At 39.6% G+C, this 18,475-nt stretch overlaps 1 protein-coding gene across 1 annotated transcript in view; it reads left to right on the top strand.

The window, feature by feature from the left end:
* The window catches only part of LOC139317779 (lipase member M-like), a 29,253-nt gene extending 14,959 nt beyond the window's left edge, over positions 1–14,294 (top strand). The window contains exons 6-10 of the mRNA XM_070944833.1: positions 304–440; positions 9,479–9,625; positions 10,786–10,857; positions 12,733–12,798; positions 14,061–14,294. Coding sequence (XP_070800934.1) covers positions 304–440; positions 9,479–9,625; positions 10,786–10,857; positions 12,733–12,798; positions 14,061–14,294 — 656 coding nt within the window. The remainder of the gene's footprint in view (positions 1–303; positions 441–9,478; positions 9,626–10,785; positions 10,858–12,732; positions 12,799–14,060) is intronic.
* The last annotated feature ends 4,181 nt before the right edge of the window (positions 14,295–18,475 follow it).

Genomic DNA, 18,475 nt, shown 5'->3' with positions numbered 1-18,475 from the left:
CCATTGTGAAGTTAAAATCACCCTCCACTCCCTGTAAAAGCAATTAAAAATATGAAATGAACGTATAAACAATGGTCAGTTGATAATCTAAATCAAGGGATTATAAACTTTGTTGACTTCAACCTTGGTAGCTGATGGTTTCAACCATAAAGGACTCTATAAAAAACTAAATTGTTAACTTTTACATATTACATGAGGTAGTCCTATGAAGTCTTCATACATTCCATTTTTGCCTGTAAATACAGAATTACTTTCCTCTGCATTTAAAAAGATGCTAAATTAAAATGTTTTGTGTTTTCACAGCTTATGTTGCATTTTCTGTCCGCCCACACCTGGCTGAGAAAATAAAACTGTTTTTTGCCTTGGGTCCTTCATACACATTACAGAAAACCATAAGTCCCATATTTCAAATAGGACGTTTGCCAGAAGTATTAATCAAGGTATGTACATTAAAGCTGAACCTATCAGCAAAGCCTTGGAAGTCTTCACTAGGGACTTAAAGGTAGGAAAGATTTTCAAGAGCAGAAAGGGAGTGCTTACCATTTTGCTGATATTAATAGTTTTAGATTCATTTCTACTGCTATACTTTAAGATATAATTCAGATTTAATATAATTTTAGTTTTTACATTATAATTTTTTTTAAAGTTTATTAAATTACATTGTAATACAATACACAAGATATCGGTTTAACAGTGCTAATATGTATATAAATTGGATACATCCTTTTGTTATAGTGTCTTATGATTTACCCACTTATTTTACTATTTATACTATCCCTTGTCCCTTCTTTATTCGATCTTCTATCCATTTATACCAGAGTCCCCACACCATATAGTATTCTGATTCCTCCTTCTCGTTAATCTCATATGTTAGTTTGCTCATCTCAGCACATTCTAGGATTTTCCGAATTAAATGTTCTTCCGGTGGTGTTCCCTTTTCTTTCCAATGCTGTGTGTATGTTAATCTAGCTGCCGTAATGATATGTATAATTAAGTATCTCTTTTTTTTTTCATACGTCCTCTTTAGTACTCCCAGGAGAAAGGTTTCAGGAGCCAAATCTATATTTTCCTCAATTATTTCTTGGATCCAATTTCGGATCTTTTTCCAATACTTCATCGCTTTGGGGCACATCCATCACATATGAAAGAAGGTACCCTGGTGGTAGTCACATTTCCAACAGTTTGGGCTTGTGTTAGGGTAGATTTTGGCTAATCTTGTGGGGGCTAAATGCCATCTATATAGCATTTTATATTGATTTTCTTTAAATGCTACCACTCTTGTCAGTTTGTAATTTCTATTCCAAATTATTTCCCAATCAGCTAAATTTATACTATGTCCTATATTTTTTGCCCACACAATTGTTTGTTCTTTTACCACCTCTTCTGCTCTATCATATTCTAATAGGTAGTTATATAATTTAGCTAGTACTTTTTTCCGTGCCTATTAATAATTTATCAAATCTGTTTGGACCCGTCTCTATTCCGAATTTCTCTTTGTCTTTTTGGTGCCTAGATCTAATCTGCAAATATGGCCACCAGTCAATGTGGATACCCTGTTCTCTCAATGATTCATTGGTTTTAAGATTCCCGCAACTGTCTAAAATATCCTTGTACCTAAACATTTTATCAACGCCTAGCGCATTGGGGTATATTATAGCTTCCATTGTTGAAAGCCAATTTGGGACCTTCATATATTGTTTTTGCCCAATTTCCTTCCAGGTTTGTAATAAAGTGTCCCGTATCTTAATGGTGATAGTGGACATCCTTGTCTTACCCCCTTCTTTATCTGGAATGATTTAGTCATATCTCCATTTAATATTATGTTCGCCCTTTGTTTATTGTACATTGTCTTTATCATTCTCTCAAAGTTCATTCCAAGTTTCATGATTTTAATTTGTTCAATCATAAACTCCCAATTTAAGTTGTCAAACACTTTTTGGGCGTTTAGAAAAACTAATGCCATTTTCTTTTCAGGGTGGGCCTCGTAATATTCTAGAATATCAATGACTTATTATTCTTCAATCTGGAAATTGCCATCTTCAATTCCTCTATCGTGACCTCTCTATTCAACTCCTCCCTCTCCTCTTCTCCTATCAATACTGGTTCATTTTCTGAAAAATACTGCACAATCCTTTCTCTAGGAACTTCATCGTCTTTATAGAGTTCTGTATAGATTCATGAGCAATTTCAAGCTTATCCTCTTCTTTATTTTGTAGGTTTCCTTTCTTGTCTTCCAATTGATGAATACTCCGTTTTTCATTTTCCTTCTTTAATTTGTAGGACAACTATCTGCCGGGTTTGTTGGCGTTTTCAAAATAATATTGTTTTGATTGTTTTATTTTATAAGCCAAATCCTGGTCTAGTAAATTCAATTTATGTCTTAACATTGTCCAATTCTCTTTTGTCACCTTGTCTCCTGGGTTTTGCTGCAGCTTCTTTTCCACTTTCCCCAGTTCTTCCTGTAGGGCATTTTGAGCCTTCCGCTTTTTTTTATTTTGATATGCGTTGTATGATATTGTTAAGCCTCTTAAATATGCCTTCATTGTGCCCCATATGTTTGTTCGGGCTGTTTCTTGATTCTCATTTTCTTTGAAAAATAGTTTTAATTCTCCCCTGGTTTTTTCTATGTATTCTTTATCCCTTAGAAGTTGTGTATTTAATCTCCATCTCCTCATCTTTTTCCCCTGTGAAACCCTTCACTTAATTTCTAGGGGGTTGTGGTCTGCCCATATGTTTGGTGTAATTTCTGCAGAATCGATTTCTAATCCCAGTTTTTTGCTAGCCCACATCATATCTATTCTAGACCATGATATTTGAGGGTTCGAATAGAAAGTATATTGTCTCTCATCTGGATGTAGGGTCCTCCAGATATCTATTAAGTTCATTTCTTCCATTAGATCAAAAAAGATTTTGGGTAGCTTGTCTCTTTTTTTTTTCTTTGCTGCTCCTGTGATCTTTATCAGTGTCTGATATCCCATTGAAATCTCCCACTATACAGATGTTGCTATATTCCATTTTACTTATTCGTTCGTGGAGTTTTTTATAATATTTTCCCTGATTTTTGTTTGGGGCATTATAGCTACCAATAATACTGATGAATTTCCTCTTTTTATATCAATCATCAACGTCCTTCCTTTAGAATCAGTATATTTTTGTTCTGCGGCTATCCCTCCCTTGACGTATATTGCCACCCCCTCTTTTTTTTTCTGCTAATGAAGTGAAGACTTTGCCTAGTTTATTATATTCTAAATACCTATCGTCTTGTTTACGTATGTGGACTTCCTGAAGGCATATAATATCAGCATTTTGTTTGGCTAGTTTTGTGAATATTTGTTTTCTCTTTCTACTCTCATTCAATCCATTAACATTAATTAATATTAATTTCCAATCTTCCATTGTAATTCCTAAGCGACCTTAGTTTTTGTTTGCTCGTGTGACTCTTTGAGTTCTTGGTTTCTTTTCTTTTGTGTCCTTACTTTCTTTTTCTTCTGGTTCCTTCTTCTCCAGGTGTCCTTCTTTAGATTGTCATTGGGAGGGAATTTCCTCTTCTGGGACTGCTGCTCCAGTTTCTTCCTTGCTGCTCTGCTCTTCCTCCATCCCTACCAGCTGATCAAGGAAGTCTTGCGCAGTTACTAGACTGTCAATCTTGATTTTTTTCCCCTAGCCATGTAATTAACATACCTTCCGGCAGAATCCATCTGAATAAAATATTTCTCTTATTTAATTGTATGGCTAGGAAGCGATAGTCCCTTCTTAGTTCCCTTACCCTCCTGGGGACTTGCTTCAGCGTTATCACTTCCTTCCCCTTGTATATCATTGTCTCCTCCCTCGTTACATTGTACAGTATATCTCTAACTTTCTTCCTGGTGAACCTGATGTGGACCTCCCTTGGCAATTTATTCCTTCTAGCGTAGTTGGTCTGCACCTGGTAGACTTCATCCAACTCATTTATTATTTGCTGTTTATCTTGTTGTAGGGCTTCCGCAATCAGTTCTGCCATCACTTGCCCCAGATCTTCCTCTTTGCCTTCTGCGATATTTTGAAATCGCAAGTAAAAAGCCGCCCGGTCCATCTCTAACTGAATAATCGAATCCTCTAATTCTCTATTTTGCACCATCAATTTCTGGTCAACTGATTCGAGCTTTTTCTCATTTTGTTCCACCCTTGTTTCCACTTTCTTTATTTTTTGTTCATTATCGTGGATCGTTTCTTGTATCTCATTCATCTTATAGTTTAGAGCAGTGGTTCTCAACCTTCCTAATACCATGACCCTTTAATACAGTTCTTCATGTTGTGGTGACCCCCAGCCATAAAATTATTTTCGTTGCTATGTGTGTATATGTCAGCGATGGTGAACCTTTTTGGCGTTGCGTGCCAAAAGTCCGAGTGTGCGAGCACTCATGCACTCTCATGTGCCAGCACCCATAATGCAATGCAAGGTCTCAGCCTGGCTGGCATTCAGAGTTCATTCTGAAACACAAAACTTTTGAAAGAAAGAAAAACGGAAGTGTTCAAAAAGAGATGTTTATGCCAATATTATGGATAAAAGACATTGATTTCATTTTCTTTTCTTTTTTAAAAAACCTATCATGCCAGGGAACCAGCATGGACCCCATCCACTCTTTCCCAATGAAACAGGATGCCCTGATTTTATAGCCACCTAACATCTTCTCTTTAAAATTCTACAATTTTATTTTATTTTTTTAACTTTTTAAATAATCCATCCAAAGCTGACAAGCGATCACCTGGCTGAAAGGCAGCAACTGAACCTTTTTCAAATAGGAAACCTCAGTATTTCCTAGGCCCAGAACCTGGGATGCCATACAATGCCATTTTGCCTTTTTTTTTTTCTTTTTTTGCAATCTCTCATTATCGTAGGATCTAAAACTCTCAACTTTTCCCTACTTCCTAATCCTAACTGGTCCCTTCCTCTTCTAAAGCAAGCAAGAACCCAGAAATTTGGTCTCTACATTGCCCTCCGTTTCAAGCAAACCAGAGGAACCCAAGAGAGGATCCCAACCCCAGTTCTTCCCTTCGACATTTGGAGATCCTCAGCCTGCACTCTATCGCCCCCAAACTCATTCGCCCACCAACGGTCCCAAGTGGAAGGGAAACGATGGCCAATTGCAGCGGCGACAGCAGGAGCAGCAGCTCTCCCCCCGAAAGCCCAGACAGAAAGAAGGGGTGGAGAATGGACTCTACCACTCAGCAAAGTGGGGGGGAAGGACTAAGAACTTATCCCGGGCAAACTCCTCCCTCTCCCGAAAGGTTACTTTTTATATATATCCTGCACCCAGATCCAACCCAGCAGTTCCATCTGAATCCGTTCCCGGGAAGACGAATCTTCCCACTGCCTTTCAGTAGCCTCCCCACGCCTGCAAAGAAGGCCTTCCCGGCTTCAAGCTGAATGGAAGACACGTATGTTAAAGGTCCAAGGCAGGGTTGGGTTACATCAGCGTTGCTCAACCTTTAGACTCTATCGGTGTTTTCCGATGGTCTTAGGCGACCCCTGTGAAAGGTCGTTTGACCCCCAAAGGGGTCGCGACCCACAGGTTGAGAACCGCTGGTCTAGAGCTTGGATATCCATCTTCAACTCCTCGTGATTGCTGGACATTTTCTCCTGCATTTTCATCATTGTTTCTTGGATTAATGTCAGGTGGATTGCATAGCCTGCATTGTTGGAATAACCATGTATTTTTCTGCTTTAGATAGTCCTTCCATCGATCTTTGAGTTGCAGGCGAGGTCATAGTGATTGTGGGATTAAAGGTCATCTTCTTTCCTGTTTTTAATACTGTTGGAGCAAGGCTTGTCATTTCTTTCAAAATCAGTTTCTCCAATTTATCAAAGTTAATTAGCTGTACTCTTGATATGCCCTTCTCCGTTTTATTAGTCTATTAGTCACTCTTCTGTTGCTGCTGCCGTCAGTTCCTTAGAATGGCCACGTTTCCTGCCTCCTTCCTCCTCGATCTCCGCCTGGGTCTCCGTCAGTCTAACTCTCCATTAAATCTCTCCATGACAGCTAGGTGTTCTCCCCCCCGCTTTATTGTTACTTACAGCATCCCACCAATCTTTCTCTTGCGCCACAGCTCTGTTAAGACACTCTTCTTATTCTTCTGTGCCGACCTGTCAGTTCTCTCCGCTTTTCCAGTCGGTTCTCCTTTCCTCCAGTTGCCACTCGGTTCCCTTCTGCAAGTCCTTTTGCCTGACGCGATCAACTTCACTTCCTCTCCGATTTGGTCTCTACGGTGATTAGGGAAGATAAAAATCTTCTCATCTAGCACTGTCTCCTCCGATCTTCTTCTTTGCTTCCCATCTCTTTGCTGGCATATCGTGGCCTCAGGTCTGCCATTAAATGACAGACGCACTCGTGTTGGGATCAACAGAGGCATCCGGTCGAGCGGGGAGCGCTTGCTCTATGCTTTCCCGCTCGCCTGACTCCCTCTCTCGTTCACAAAGCTCTACGGGCTTTGAGCCCCTTGGGGTCCCCAAAACATGTCAAAAAATGGGGTTGGGGAGCAGAGATCACTCTCCTACCACCATGTCACCACGAATCACCAAGCAGAAGTCCCTCCTTTACATTATAATTTCATATACCAATTTTTTCGGAGTATAAGATGCACCGGAGTATAAGACGCACCTACCTTTTTTGGTGAGGAAAAGAAGGAAAAGAAATCTCCCTCTGCCTCTGAGCAATTTTGCCTCATTGCAGCAAACAGCAAACAGCAAACAGCCTGCTTTAATTTCAGTTTCATTTTCAACATAGCTTGATTAGCATAAGGGGAAAAAAATCTGCTCCCAGCAATTTACATCTTTGCAGCAAGCAGCAGAGCCCTGTGCAAAACAGCTGAGAGCAAATCAGCTGAGAGTTGGGAGGCCAATCCAATCGACTTGTGCTAATTAGGCTGTGCTGAAGCTGAAAGGAGCTGTTTTTTCTTGCTGTTTGCTTGCAAAGAGGTAACTGCTGCGAGGCAGAGGCCAAAGGGTGGGGGCCAGTGGGTGGGCAGGGCTACATTTGAGATATAAGATGCACCTAAATTTTCACCTCCTTTTAGGGGGTAAAAAGGTGCGTCTTATACTCCAAAAAATACGATATGTTTTATCCTGGATCTCAGTTTTAGATGCTAGTTAGGTTATTTTACAAATGTATTTTAATTCTGTCTTAAATATTAATACAGTTTACTCTGAGTCCAACTTCTGCCTTGACAGACCTCTAGAGAGCAAGAGGAGGAGGCAGGGGAACAGCGCTCCCCAATCCTGCACAAGGGAGGCTGGCCCTTCTAGAAAGGGAATCTCTGTTTCCAACTGTGTGTGGTAAGGATGCTGGCTTGTTGGGGCAGCCCTCCCTCACGCAGCTCTGCCACCCCCTCCTTCTCCTCTCCAGAGATTTCCAGGGGAGAAATATCTGGAGAGCAAGGTGCAGCCTCCATGTTGGTCACTTCTGCCTCTCCAAGCCAATTAAACATATATTATATAAATTAAAAGACAGCCAAAAGGAAAACATAGTTAAATCACTAATTGCACCTCTTCACACATTTTCTGGAAAAACCACCTTTATTGCTGTTAGGAAGGCTATGCCCACGCCAGCCCCCCAAGGTCAAACACAACCCTGATGTGGCCCTCAATGAAATCGAGTTTGACACCCCTGCTGACTAGTTTGCAGCCAGATGTTCAGTACAGACCTTAGCAATGTGATTTTAATAGGAAAACCTGAGGAAAACTTGGCAATCAATAAACCATGGTAGACTATGCTTGTTTTGCCCTATTTTGATTTCCCTCCCTAGAAGCAGCCCATCGATTTTAGAACTGCATGGCCACAAAGATAGAGGCCTTAGCCTCCCGATCCCCGCTGATAGAGAAACTCTCTTGCATTTCGGCGACAGTCAAGCCATACACCGCAACCAAAAGAAAAACCCAAATCCAGCAGGCCAGAAGGCAGCCCAGCCACCGGCCTTCTGTTCCTTCTTCTTGGTCTAAGATGCAGTTGCAGCTGGGGTGGGCGGAGGTGGCAGGGGCCGCCCCCTCGCTGTCTCCAGGGCAGCCCCACGGGCCACATCTAAACACCCTGTGGGCTGGATCTGGCCCGTGGGCTTTGAGTTTGACATGTCTGATATATAGACCAATACCAATTTTTAGTTACCTGTACTAATAGGAAGAATTATTACCTGTACTAATAAGAAGGATGAAAGAAGAAAGAACAACTTTCAGAGCTGCTTCATTTTGGCACTGACAGCAATATTTGCAAACCTTGCAGTGCAAATTCTTCTCTGCAGTGTTTAGAAAGATACCCTTAGTTTATTCTAAGGTACGGCATCATTTGAAGCAGGGGTGGGTTCTACTTACTTTTACCACCGGTTCGCAATGCATGAGCAGATCGCTGATGACGACATCTGGGGGCTGTGGGCGAGCCTCTCGCCGGTTTTACTACTAGTTCTTGTGAAGTGGTCCGAAGGCATCAGGGATTTCAAGTTTGTCTTCAATGTCCAGTTTTATTGTCTCATCTACTTGATTCCATTTTTGACCTTGTGCACATGATACTCCTCTTGAATTTTGCTTTTAACATGAGCAACTTTTATTTCTGTTAGGTTTATTTATTATAAAGACCACACAAAATTGTTTTATTTATGCAAAATTAAACCCCTGTGTTGTTCTTCTGCCTATACGTTTACAGCTATTACTATTCTTATTTAATCTATTATTTCTATCTTCTATTTTTATGTTCCCATTCCTATATTAGTAGCACTGAGTTTTCTTATCAGAACTGTTTCTTAGTTCTTTAAAGCAGCCGTTTCAAGCCGTGGCCCACATGCCGCATACGATCCTGGACAGCTAATAAAGCAGTCTCATAAAATTGTAAACTTTAAACATTATTATGTGCAAAAGAGCCATGGTGGGGCAGCGGTTATAATGCAGTATTGCAGGCTAATTCTGCTGACTGACTGCAGTTCGATTCTTACCGGTTGAAGGTTGATTCAGCCTTCCATGCTTCCAAGGTTGGTAAAATGAGAATTGTTAGGGGCAATATGCTGACTCTGTAAACCACTTAGAGAGGACTGTGAAGTGGTGTATAAGTTTAAGTGCTATTTATATATATTAACTATATTATACATTATATATGTGGCCCTTTTGACTCAATGTGGCCCAGGCAATCGAAAAGGTTGGACATGCCTTTTTTAAGTTGTTCCTTTTTCCTTCACCCAGGTGGTGAGTTTATTCTTCCATCATTTCTAATATATAGAACTTTATAGCAAATTCATATTTTTTTTAAAAAAATAAACTAAAGAACAAGGCCAAATTCTTTTATAAATCTGAAAATTGGAAAAATAATTGAAATGGGAAGAATCTCCAAAACTTATTTATATAGCCTGCAGCTGTTTTCTTAATTTAAGGAATTTAGAATATTAAGATTCTTAATTTGCCAGTTTGTTTAAGAAATCCATTGGAAAGATTCACAGGGAAAAGGATTCCTTGGTTTTGCAGCTCATATTTGGGAAGAAGGAATTTGTTCTGCTGAATCCACGCCAGAGAACAGCTCTGGCCCAACAGTGTAGACGGCAGCCGGTTGATGAACTCTGCAAACAAGCACTTTCTCTAATGGCTGGATTTAATCTGAATAATTTAAATAAGGTATTTAAATGAAGTTTTTCAAAATGTTAAAGAAAATGAAGCTTTTTAAAGGATGTCCCCACACTTATATAGTTAAAGAGTGAAATAGTCCAAGATAAAGAGTTTGCAAGACAAAATACATTTCCTAAAAAAAGTTCCCACAAGACTTAAATGAGGGACGTTGGGAAAAATGTTGCAGGAGGTTTGAGAACTGTGTTGTCCAGCACCACACGGGATGTGTCTTCAGTCTTTAATAAAGGGCATCCTTTTGATGTCTTTCAGTTTCATCATTCTATGATTCTATTAATTTAATCCTAGCCTGGAACCTCAATTTGCTTTGGGAAAGTATGCAAGGGTATGTGAATGTGTGGAGCTTTTGATTCAGATTCTCAACAATATAGATATACATTTGCAAGTATTTCTATGATCTGAGTCTCTGGATGAAAACAAAATTAAAAAATAATGCCAATGGTGCTGATCGTTCTTTGGTGTGTCATACTTTAAAACACATTGCATTTAAATAGTGAAAGGTAAATAAAAACATAATCTTCATATTTCATCTGGATATCGATTCCTCCCTCCCTCCCTTCCTGTTGTATGAAATTATTCAGTGATTAGCTCAAGATTAGCCTAGATCCGTGATGGCGAACCTATGGCACGCATATCTGTGGGCATGTGAACATTGCCCTAGCTCAGCTCCAGTGTGCATGCATGCTTCCAACACTGCCCCTCCCCTCCCAGGAGTCTCCATGCTGCCCATTTTGGATGCCAGCTAAGTACAGGGCTCGCGTGGAGGCTCTGGGAGGGCATTTCTGGCCTCTGGAGGGCCTCCTGGGGTGGGGAGGCCATTTTCTCCCTCCCCAGGCTCCAAGAAAGCTTCTGGAGCCTGGGGAGGGCGAAAAATGGGCCTACCAGGTCCATTTTTGCCATCACGTGCCAAAAGTGGGGGGAGTGTGTGGGGGGGGTCACGTGCATAGGCGGGAGGGCATGGTGGGCATTGAATTATGGGTGTGGGCACGTGCGTGCATGACCCCCCCACGCTCCCCCCACTTTTGGCACATGACGGCAAAAAGGTTAGCCATCACTGGCCTAGATGCTTCTCATCTTTTACGCAGTACAGTTCACAGAAGCCTTTTGCAGTATAAAATTCTTCTAAGCAGTCTTTTCTTTACTGTTTCTAGAGCCGTTCTGATGTGTATATTTCACATTTCCCAGATTATACTTCGGTAAAACACATAATCCACTTGAGCCAGGTAAGGCTCATTTTGATGATTGAATTCAACAAACGTCATCTTTTAATAAAAAAAATCCCCATGGTCAGGTAAAAATAATCATAAAGTAGTCTGTTGAGAACTCCAATAAGAATAAGACAAAACCAAGGTAAGTAAAGACCTTTAACTGCTGGTTAAATCAGTTCAGCAAATTCTTAATTGAAGACAGCATTTGCTTAATGATGGAAAACGTCTTTCAAAAATATTGCACATTTCAGTCCTTCTAAAAGGCTGTTAATTAAGAAAAGAAATACTTGAAAATAGACCTTTTTGACATTTATATTGTATTGTGTTTTACTAATCTAAGTGAAATGTTAATATATATTGCTAGTGCATGTATGATATGCCATACGCTAAACAATAAACACATTTTGTCTAATCCAAAAGTGAATGGGTTTTCTTTAGATACCTAGATGCCACATTGATTTTTAAGTTATCTTGAGTATCAAAGATAGATGGGGAGGGGGTGAATGCATGATCAAAGCCTTAATGTATGTAAAAAAAGGGGGAAAGGGGAAGGAGTTTAACCTTTTTGACTCACCCATCTATCTGGAGATGTCCATGGATGCATATGGCTTACATGCCAAAGCCTGTACAAATATGATTTGTTCATGATAACTACCGTGTTTCGCCAAAAATAAGACCCTGTCTTATATTTTCCTGAACTTCGAAATAAGCGCTTGGCCTTATTTTCGGAGAGGTCTTATTATTTTGGGGCGCGTGGAGGAAACCAGAGGAAATGGCAGGGACTGACTGTGCATGCATTTAAATATTTTTGGGGAGGGCTTATTTCAAGGGGAGGTGGGGCTTATTTTATTGCATGCTCTCAAAAGTCCGATTGGGCTATTATCTGGGGATGTCTTCTTTTAGAGGAAACAGGGTACTTGGAAATGTTTGTTTTTTTATTAAATAAAATTTTAGAAACATCTTTTAAGGCAGATAATACTCTGCATGTCCAATACATAGCAAACATCAAGGCTAAATATTAGGTGTAAATAACTGTGTATAAAGTAATGGGTCAACCATTCCAGAATGCTTTGGAGTGAAAACCTGAACTTTTCATTGGCCATTTTGTAGTTGGGAAAGTAGAACCTATGAGTTGAGTTGTAAGATATAAGATTTATGAAAAAAAATATCCACCATTTTTAACATAAACAAAATGGCTGACAGTGGCTTTGGTAAGGCACATGGTGTTCTACCGGTAGTCCTCAATTTACGACCACAGTTGAGCCCAACATTTATGTTGCTAAGTGAGAAATTTGTTAAGTGAGGTTTGTCCCATTTTACGACTTTTCTTGCTATATTTGTTAAGTGAATCACTGCAGTTGTTCCGTTAGTAACATGGCTGTTAAGTGAAATCTGGCTTCCCCATTGACTTTGCTTTGTCAGAAGGTTGCAAAAGGGGATCCCATGACCATAGGACACAGGAACTGTCATAAATATGATCAATTGTCAAGCATCCGAATATAGATCATGTGACCATGGGGAAGCTGCAATGGTCATAAGTGTGAAAAACTGTCACAAGTCACTTTTTTCAGTGCTGTTGTAACTTCAAACAGTCACTAAGCAAACTGTTGTAAGTCAAGGACTACCTGTAGTTAGGTCCAAGATCTTAACATCCAGTTCTGACTAGTTTTGTTTTTTTATTTTTTGCTGGCTGTATGACAATAAACAACTTCATGGAAATGATAAAAACTGTGAGTTGTCTCGATGTCTTCTCATTGGAGTTAACTCCCCTTAAATGAAACATGATTGGAGGATGTTCTGTGTTATTTTTGTCTTTACACTTCATTATTATTTTTATAATAGAAAAATATAGTACCTTATGTCTCTGTTGTGTTTTCTTTCTTATTCCAGTTAATGAAAAGTGGGCTTTTCAGATATTTTGACTATGGCTTGAAGAACATAGATATCTATAACCAGGTTGGTGGTGCTGGATTTTGACACTTCTTTAATGTAGGGTTTGTTGCATTTTTTCATGGGAAGGAAGACAAATAATGAACATTTGATTCCTAAATCTCATAATATAATGATTGCTTTCTGCCAAGCTACCAGATTATTCTGTGAAATACTTTTATCCTGGGTAACTAAAAATAAAATCTAATTAATTGAAAGTATTTTTGATTTGAAAACTTCCGATTGTTTTGGAAAATCCCCATAAGTAAAAATTTTCTGTTTATTGGAAAGCAATAGACACGTGTTTTCAGGAAAGTAGTAGGGATAGAAGTGGAAGGATATGGGGAGGACATTACACCTGCTTCTTCTGCTTTAGAATGAATGATTTCTGGAATGATGGAATTTAGCATTGAACTGAAGTCCTCAAAAAGGACCCATGCACAGGTCCCAGGGATTCAAGATCATATTGACAGCCTCATCTGTTGATCGATTTGCTCAGTAGGCAAACTGCAAGGGTGTGTGTGTGTGTCTAACAGCAGATCCATGATGACTTTCAAAGTGGGCCATCACTAACCTCTCAAAGGACTTCATGACTATAGATGTCAGATGGCTAATTGTTCAGCACAGGCTTTCAGTCAAGAAGGAGTCACTCTGTCTGGGCCTGTTGCTTTTCCGATCTTTTGTCTAGGACATAGAACTCACACATTTTTTTCTGAGATCACTACAGATGGGGTGCCCAGAGGGTGGAGATAGGTGTAGGGAAATTAAGAAGCGTTCCTATATTCTCTGCAGGGCTTTGAGCATTATTAAAATGTAAGTACAATATGGATATAGCCTGCAGTAAGTACAGTACAGAATACAAAATTTAAAAAGTGGTTGAGTCAGAGACGATATAACACAGAGAACTAAATAGAAATGGGGACGCAGAAAATATATAGTACCTGTGCTCTTTTTTTCTTTTTTCTTTTTCTTTTAATTACGCTTGTCCATAGTCATTTTCTATAAGACATCTTACTAAAAGGAATGGATGTCTCTGAATGCCTGATATCTTGAGGAGCACCTGCTACAACTCAGCACCTGTCTGAGTTTTTGCATTTTGGCACAATCTATAGCAAAACAAGGAATGCACTGAAAGAATCTATGACACTTCACTACCCCGATTCAGAATTTCTTTGGGCTCCTTGGGATACTTCTTGTACGGAAGAAGTCCTTTAGTTCAATTCCCGACCTTGTATTGAATTTTGTTCTAGGAGAATTTCTAATTTCTTCCACTGTTTTCTTTTTCTCAGACAACTCCACCATTCTACAGGATAGAGGCCGTCACTGTGCCAGTTGCTATGTGGACTGGAGGACAAGATTGGGTTTGCAGGCCAATGGAAATTGCACAATTACGCTTTCGAACAACTAATGTTGTCTATTATAAGGAGTTCCCTGATTGGTCTCACTGGAATTTTATTTGGGGCATTGATGCTCACCAACGTGCATACAAGGTAATCCTTGGCCTGATGGAGAAATATCGATGAAGCCACCTGGAATTAAAATTCCACTGTTCTCATTGTACCCCACTCAAGTGTTTTTTGTTTCCTGAGTTTATGTTGACTGTCTTTATTGTTCATTTGATTTGTGTTCAAATTTGCTTATCTTTCCGTTTTATTTATGAACCATAGTGTGTTTCTTTCCTACTGAAGAATTAAGTCTAGATCCTACTGCTAACTTAATGTAGATCCTAAAGTTATAAACAATGTAACTTCCTAGGCTTTTAACTTGTAGGCGGGTTTGCAAGTTTTCTTAAATAAATAAATCTGATCTGAACACTGGCATAATGTGTGCTACATTCATCGGCTTAGTCAGTAGTTAATAGAAAGATTCCCATAATATAGGATGATTCCAATAGTAATTCCATACCATACGTGCTAGGTCTCTCTCCCAAATGATGTAAAGGCATATTTACTTATCCAGTGGAACTTCTCTTTGTATTCCTCATTTTTTGCCTCTCCATAATGCTGCAGATTTTCTTTACAGGAGTTAGGCATCTCCTAACTTTCCATGGGAAACTGGGAGACTGTCAAAGGATAAAGAAAGCATCCATATGAAAAGCTCCCCAGAAAACTAGACTAAAATTAAAAGCTGATACAATGGGAGCTGATATTTTATATTGAATCAGATTACCTTGACTGTCATTATTCAACTGATTAATGTTCAAATTTCGTTACTACTATAATAAAAGGGATTCATTTGATAGGGAGGTCTCGCTATTGGATTAAGTCAGAAGATATTCGTCAAGAGGATGTAGAGCAGGGGTGTTAAACTCAAGGCCCACGGGCCAGATCCGGACCACGGGGTGCTTAAAACTGGCCGATGTGGCCACCCTAGAAACAGTGAAGGAGCGGTCTGCAGTGCCTCTGCCTGTGAAAACGGAGCTTGGGTGAGCCACGGGTGACCCTCCTGAGCTCCATTTTCATTGGCAGAGGTTTGCAGGATGCCTTCACAACTGAAAATGGAGCTTGGAGCCCATTTTTGCTGGCAGAGTGCTCAGGCCACCACAGGCACCCTTGACACAAGTGATGACAAGCTGGCCACACCCACCCTCGCCACGCCCACCCTGGTCCCCCAAGGTCAAGCACAACCCTGATGTGGCCCTCAGTGAAAACGGGTTTGATACCCCTGATGTAGGGAGAGAGCACCAAGGATCCCACCATGTATCATCAAAATAAGCATTGCAAAGTAATCGCTTATACAATGTGAAGTACTTTCAAAAGAATCCACAATTCTCTGGCATAACTAAGGAAGAGAAGATTTAATTACGTAATTCCAAGCCTTTTCCTTGATGCTCTATTCACATCAGTACATTTGCCATATTGAAAGCAGAAGTATACTGATGTTTAAAGAACAGGCATCTCCAGTCTTAAATTACCTGAAGCTTTGTTTTGTTCCTTCACTAGAGGCAGTAGCTTTATTCTTTTATAATTATTGGATTGATTCAATTTTACTTTTTTTAAAAAAATAATTGTATAATATTGTTTGACCTTGAGTTTCTACCGGAAGAAAAGTGGAAAAAAATGAAGTTAGGAAGATTATTAGTGTATGTATTATTGGGAATTAAAAGCTGACATAAATCTCAACCTGAATCCCATCACTGAGGGAGCAGAAATAACTAATGCTGGGATAATTAAAAACAAACATTTTATATCTTTAGTAGAATGATCAGCTGTACGAAAATCTGCATGCGATGAAAAAAATGAAGTTAAGAAGATATATAATAATGGAGTTTTCTGGAATATTAGTCCTTTTGCTTGAGTATGCCTGGTATTAGGTCAGGCACCATAATCTAAGTTTTTCTCCAGAGCTAATTATTCCATTATTTTATACCTCTTCCACCATGTGGATGTTGACAGCTACACAAGAAATTGTGAGTTCAGAAGAGCTGAACAGTTAAACATTGATGAATCCTGGGTGTCCTCCTGGATACGCAGCTGTCTTTAGAGGAACATCTGACGGTGGTAGCCAGGGGGACCTTTTGTGAGGTTCGCCTGATCTGCCAGTTGCGGCCCTTTCTCGATCGGGATTCCCTGTGCACAGTCACTCATGCCCTCGTCACCTCGCGCCTGGACTACTGCAACGCTCTCTACATGGGGCTCCCCTTGAGGAGCACCCGGAGGCTCCAACTGGTCCAGAATGCAGCTGCGCGGGTAATTATGGGAGCTGCCGGGCGCTCCCACATAACACCGCTCCTGCATGAGCTGCACTGGCTCCCAGTGGTCTTCCGGGTGCGCTTCAAGGTGTTGGTCACCACCTTTAAAGCACTCCATGGCATAGGACCACAGTTATCTTCGAGACCGCCTGATGACCGCTACTGATGACCTCCCACCGACCTGTGCGCTCCCACAGAGAGGGCCTCCTCGGGGTGCCATCAGCCAAACAATGTAGGCTGGTGACCCCCAGGGGGAGGGCCTTCTCTGTGGGGGCACCTACCCTCTGGAATCAGCTTCCCCCAGAGATAAGGAGAATTCAAGACCTCGGTGCCTTCCGCCGTGCCCTTAAAACTTTCTTTTTCCAGCAAGCCGGGCTGGCTTGACATAACATATTTTTTAAACATTTTTAACTAGTTTGTCATTTTAAATTGGGGCCAAATTAATATATATTCTTTTAATTGTTTTTAATGTTTGTATTGTATGTTTTTAGCTGGCTGTTCTCTCCCTGAGTCCCTCGGGAGAAGGTGCGGTATATAAATTCGAAATAAAATAAATAAAATAAATAAATCCTGAATCATTTATGAATATAGTAAGTTGATCTCTTAGAATCAATAATCATTGCAGCTGTGACATAATGTAATCCAATACATGTGTCTTCCAAATCTAGAAAGATGACATTGATGGATATATAGAAGCTGTTGTCTAGGAAAAAGGGGCTAAAGCATTTTTAAAGACCAGAATGTCCTGATAAAAGACATCTCACTATTTAACCCAACTATAAAAAAATCAAGGACGTCCAGCATAATCAGACTTTCAAGATTCAGTTATGGCCATTCTCAATAAACTTAGTTTCAGCCTTCCTATAGAGTTGATTTCCTGGTTTGGTCTACCCGGTGGGGCTGACACAAAATTAAGCACAGTGCTCCAACTGAATTGACATAGTTTTGAAACTTGATTCACATGGTATTATCAAACTGAGTTATACACATTTTATCAAAAAAAAAGGTGATGTAACGATATTTTCTTAAACCATTCCATGTGGCTCCTAATGTTCCCTTTTATTCATAACCATCTCACATATTCACAATAATGTTTATACTTTATCTGTTATCTTATATATGCTTGACAAAATAAATAAAATAAATAAAAATTGATAGATTCATTTTCAGTTCCATGTGTAAGTGAGATTATGTGGCGGTTGTATTTTAGACTATCTTAAATATTCTGCTTCATGCTAAATATTCTTGGCTAAACATAATCTCATTACCTCAGGAGGTACTGCTTGAGTGCTTCTGGGTCTTGAAGTTAAACCAAGTTTGGAAGGTAGATTAAATGTTTTTTAATCTACGAGTTCAAATTGAAAACTTTGAATTTGTAGATTAAAGTTCAATATCCGCAAAGAGGATATCCAGATACAAACAACTGCAGCCAAACCAGACTCTCAGTTAGATGGATTGGAATCTAAATTGCTGCTAACAGATTTAAAGGAGAAGGGCCTTCATTTGGAAACTACAGGTTCATTGGAGAAGGCTGAAAGAAACATGGTTTCTACAGATTTGGAGTGAATAGAATTGATGAGGGATGAACTGAACTTTTAAAAAGAAGATTGAAGGTGATTGGGAATGGACCTACTATATCTAACTGGAAAACATTTTGGACTGGACTTTCTTGGGAAGATAGATCAACAAAAGAGGTTTATGACTCTGGGGAATATGATACACATATTGGGAAAGTTCCTAGCCAAAATCATAAGACAAAATTTTATTATTAAGAATCAAATGAAGATATTTAATCCTAGGTGGATCAGAGATAATGACAGTGGTGATATATAGTAGGTAAGAAGTTGTTATTGACCCAAAGGTATTTTTTTCAAGTAGCAATTGGATTTTCTAGTTTTTCTTTGAAGACATTTTGCTTCTCATCCAAGAAGCTTCTTCAGCTCAGAAAGTCCAGTTGCCTCTTAAAAAAAGCACCTTTGGGACAACCATGGATGACTGAGAATCTCCATAGAC

This window comes from Pituophis catenifer, unplaced genomic scaffold, assembly GCF_029215685.1.
Source record: "Pituophis catenifer annectens isolate HBS135680 unplaced genomic scaffold, rPitCat1.0.hap2 SCAF_6, whole genome shotgun sequence".
In the NCBI taxonomy this organism is placed as follows: Eukaryota; Metazoa; Chordata; class Lepidosauria; order Squamata; family Colubridae; genus Pituophis; species Pituophis catenifer.
Note: the sequence above shows the minus strand (reverse complement) of the source record. Positions and strands in the feature narration are given on the sequence as shown.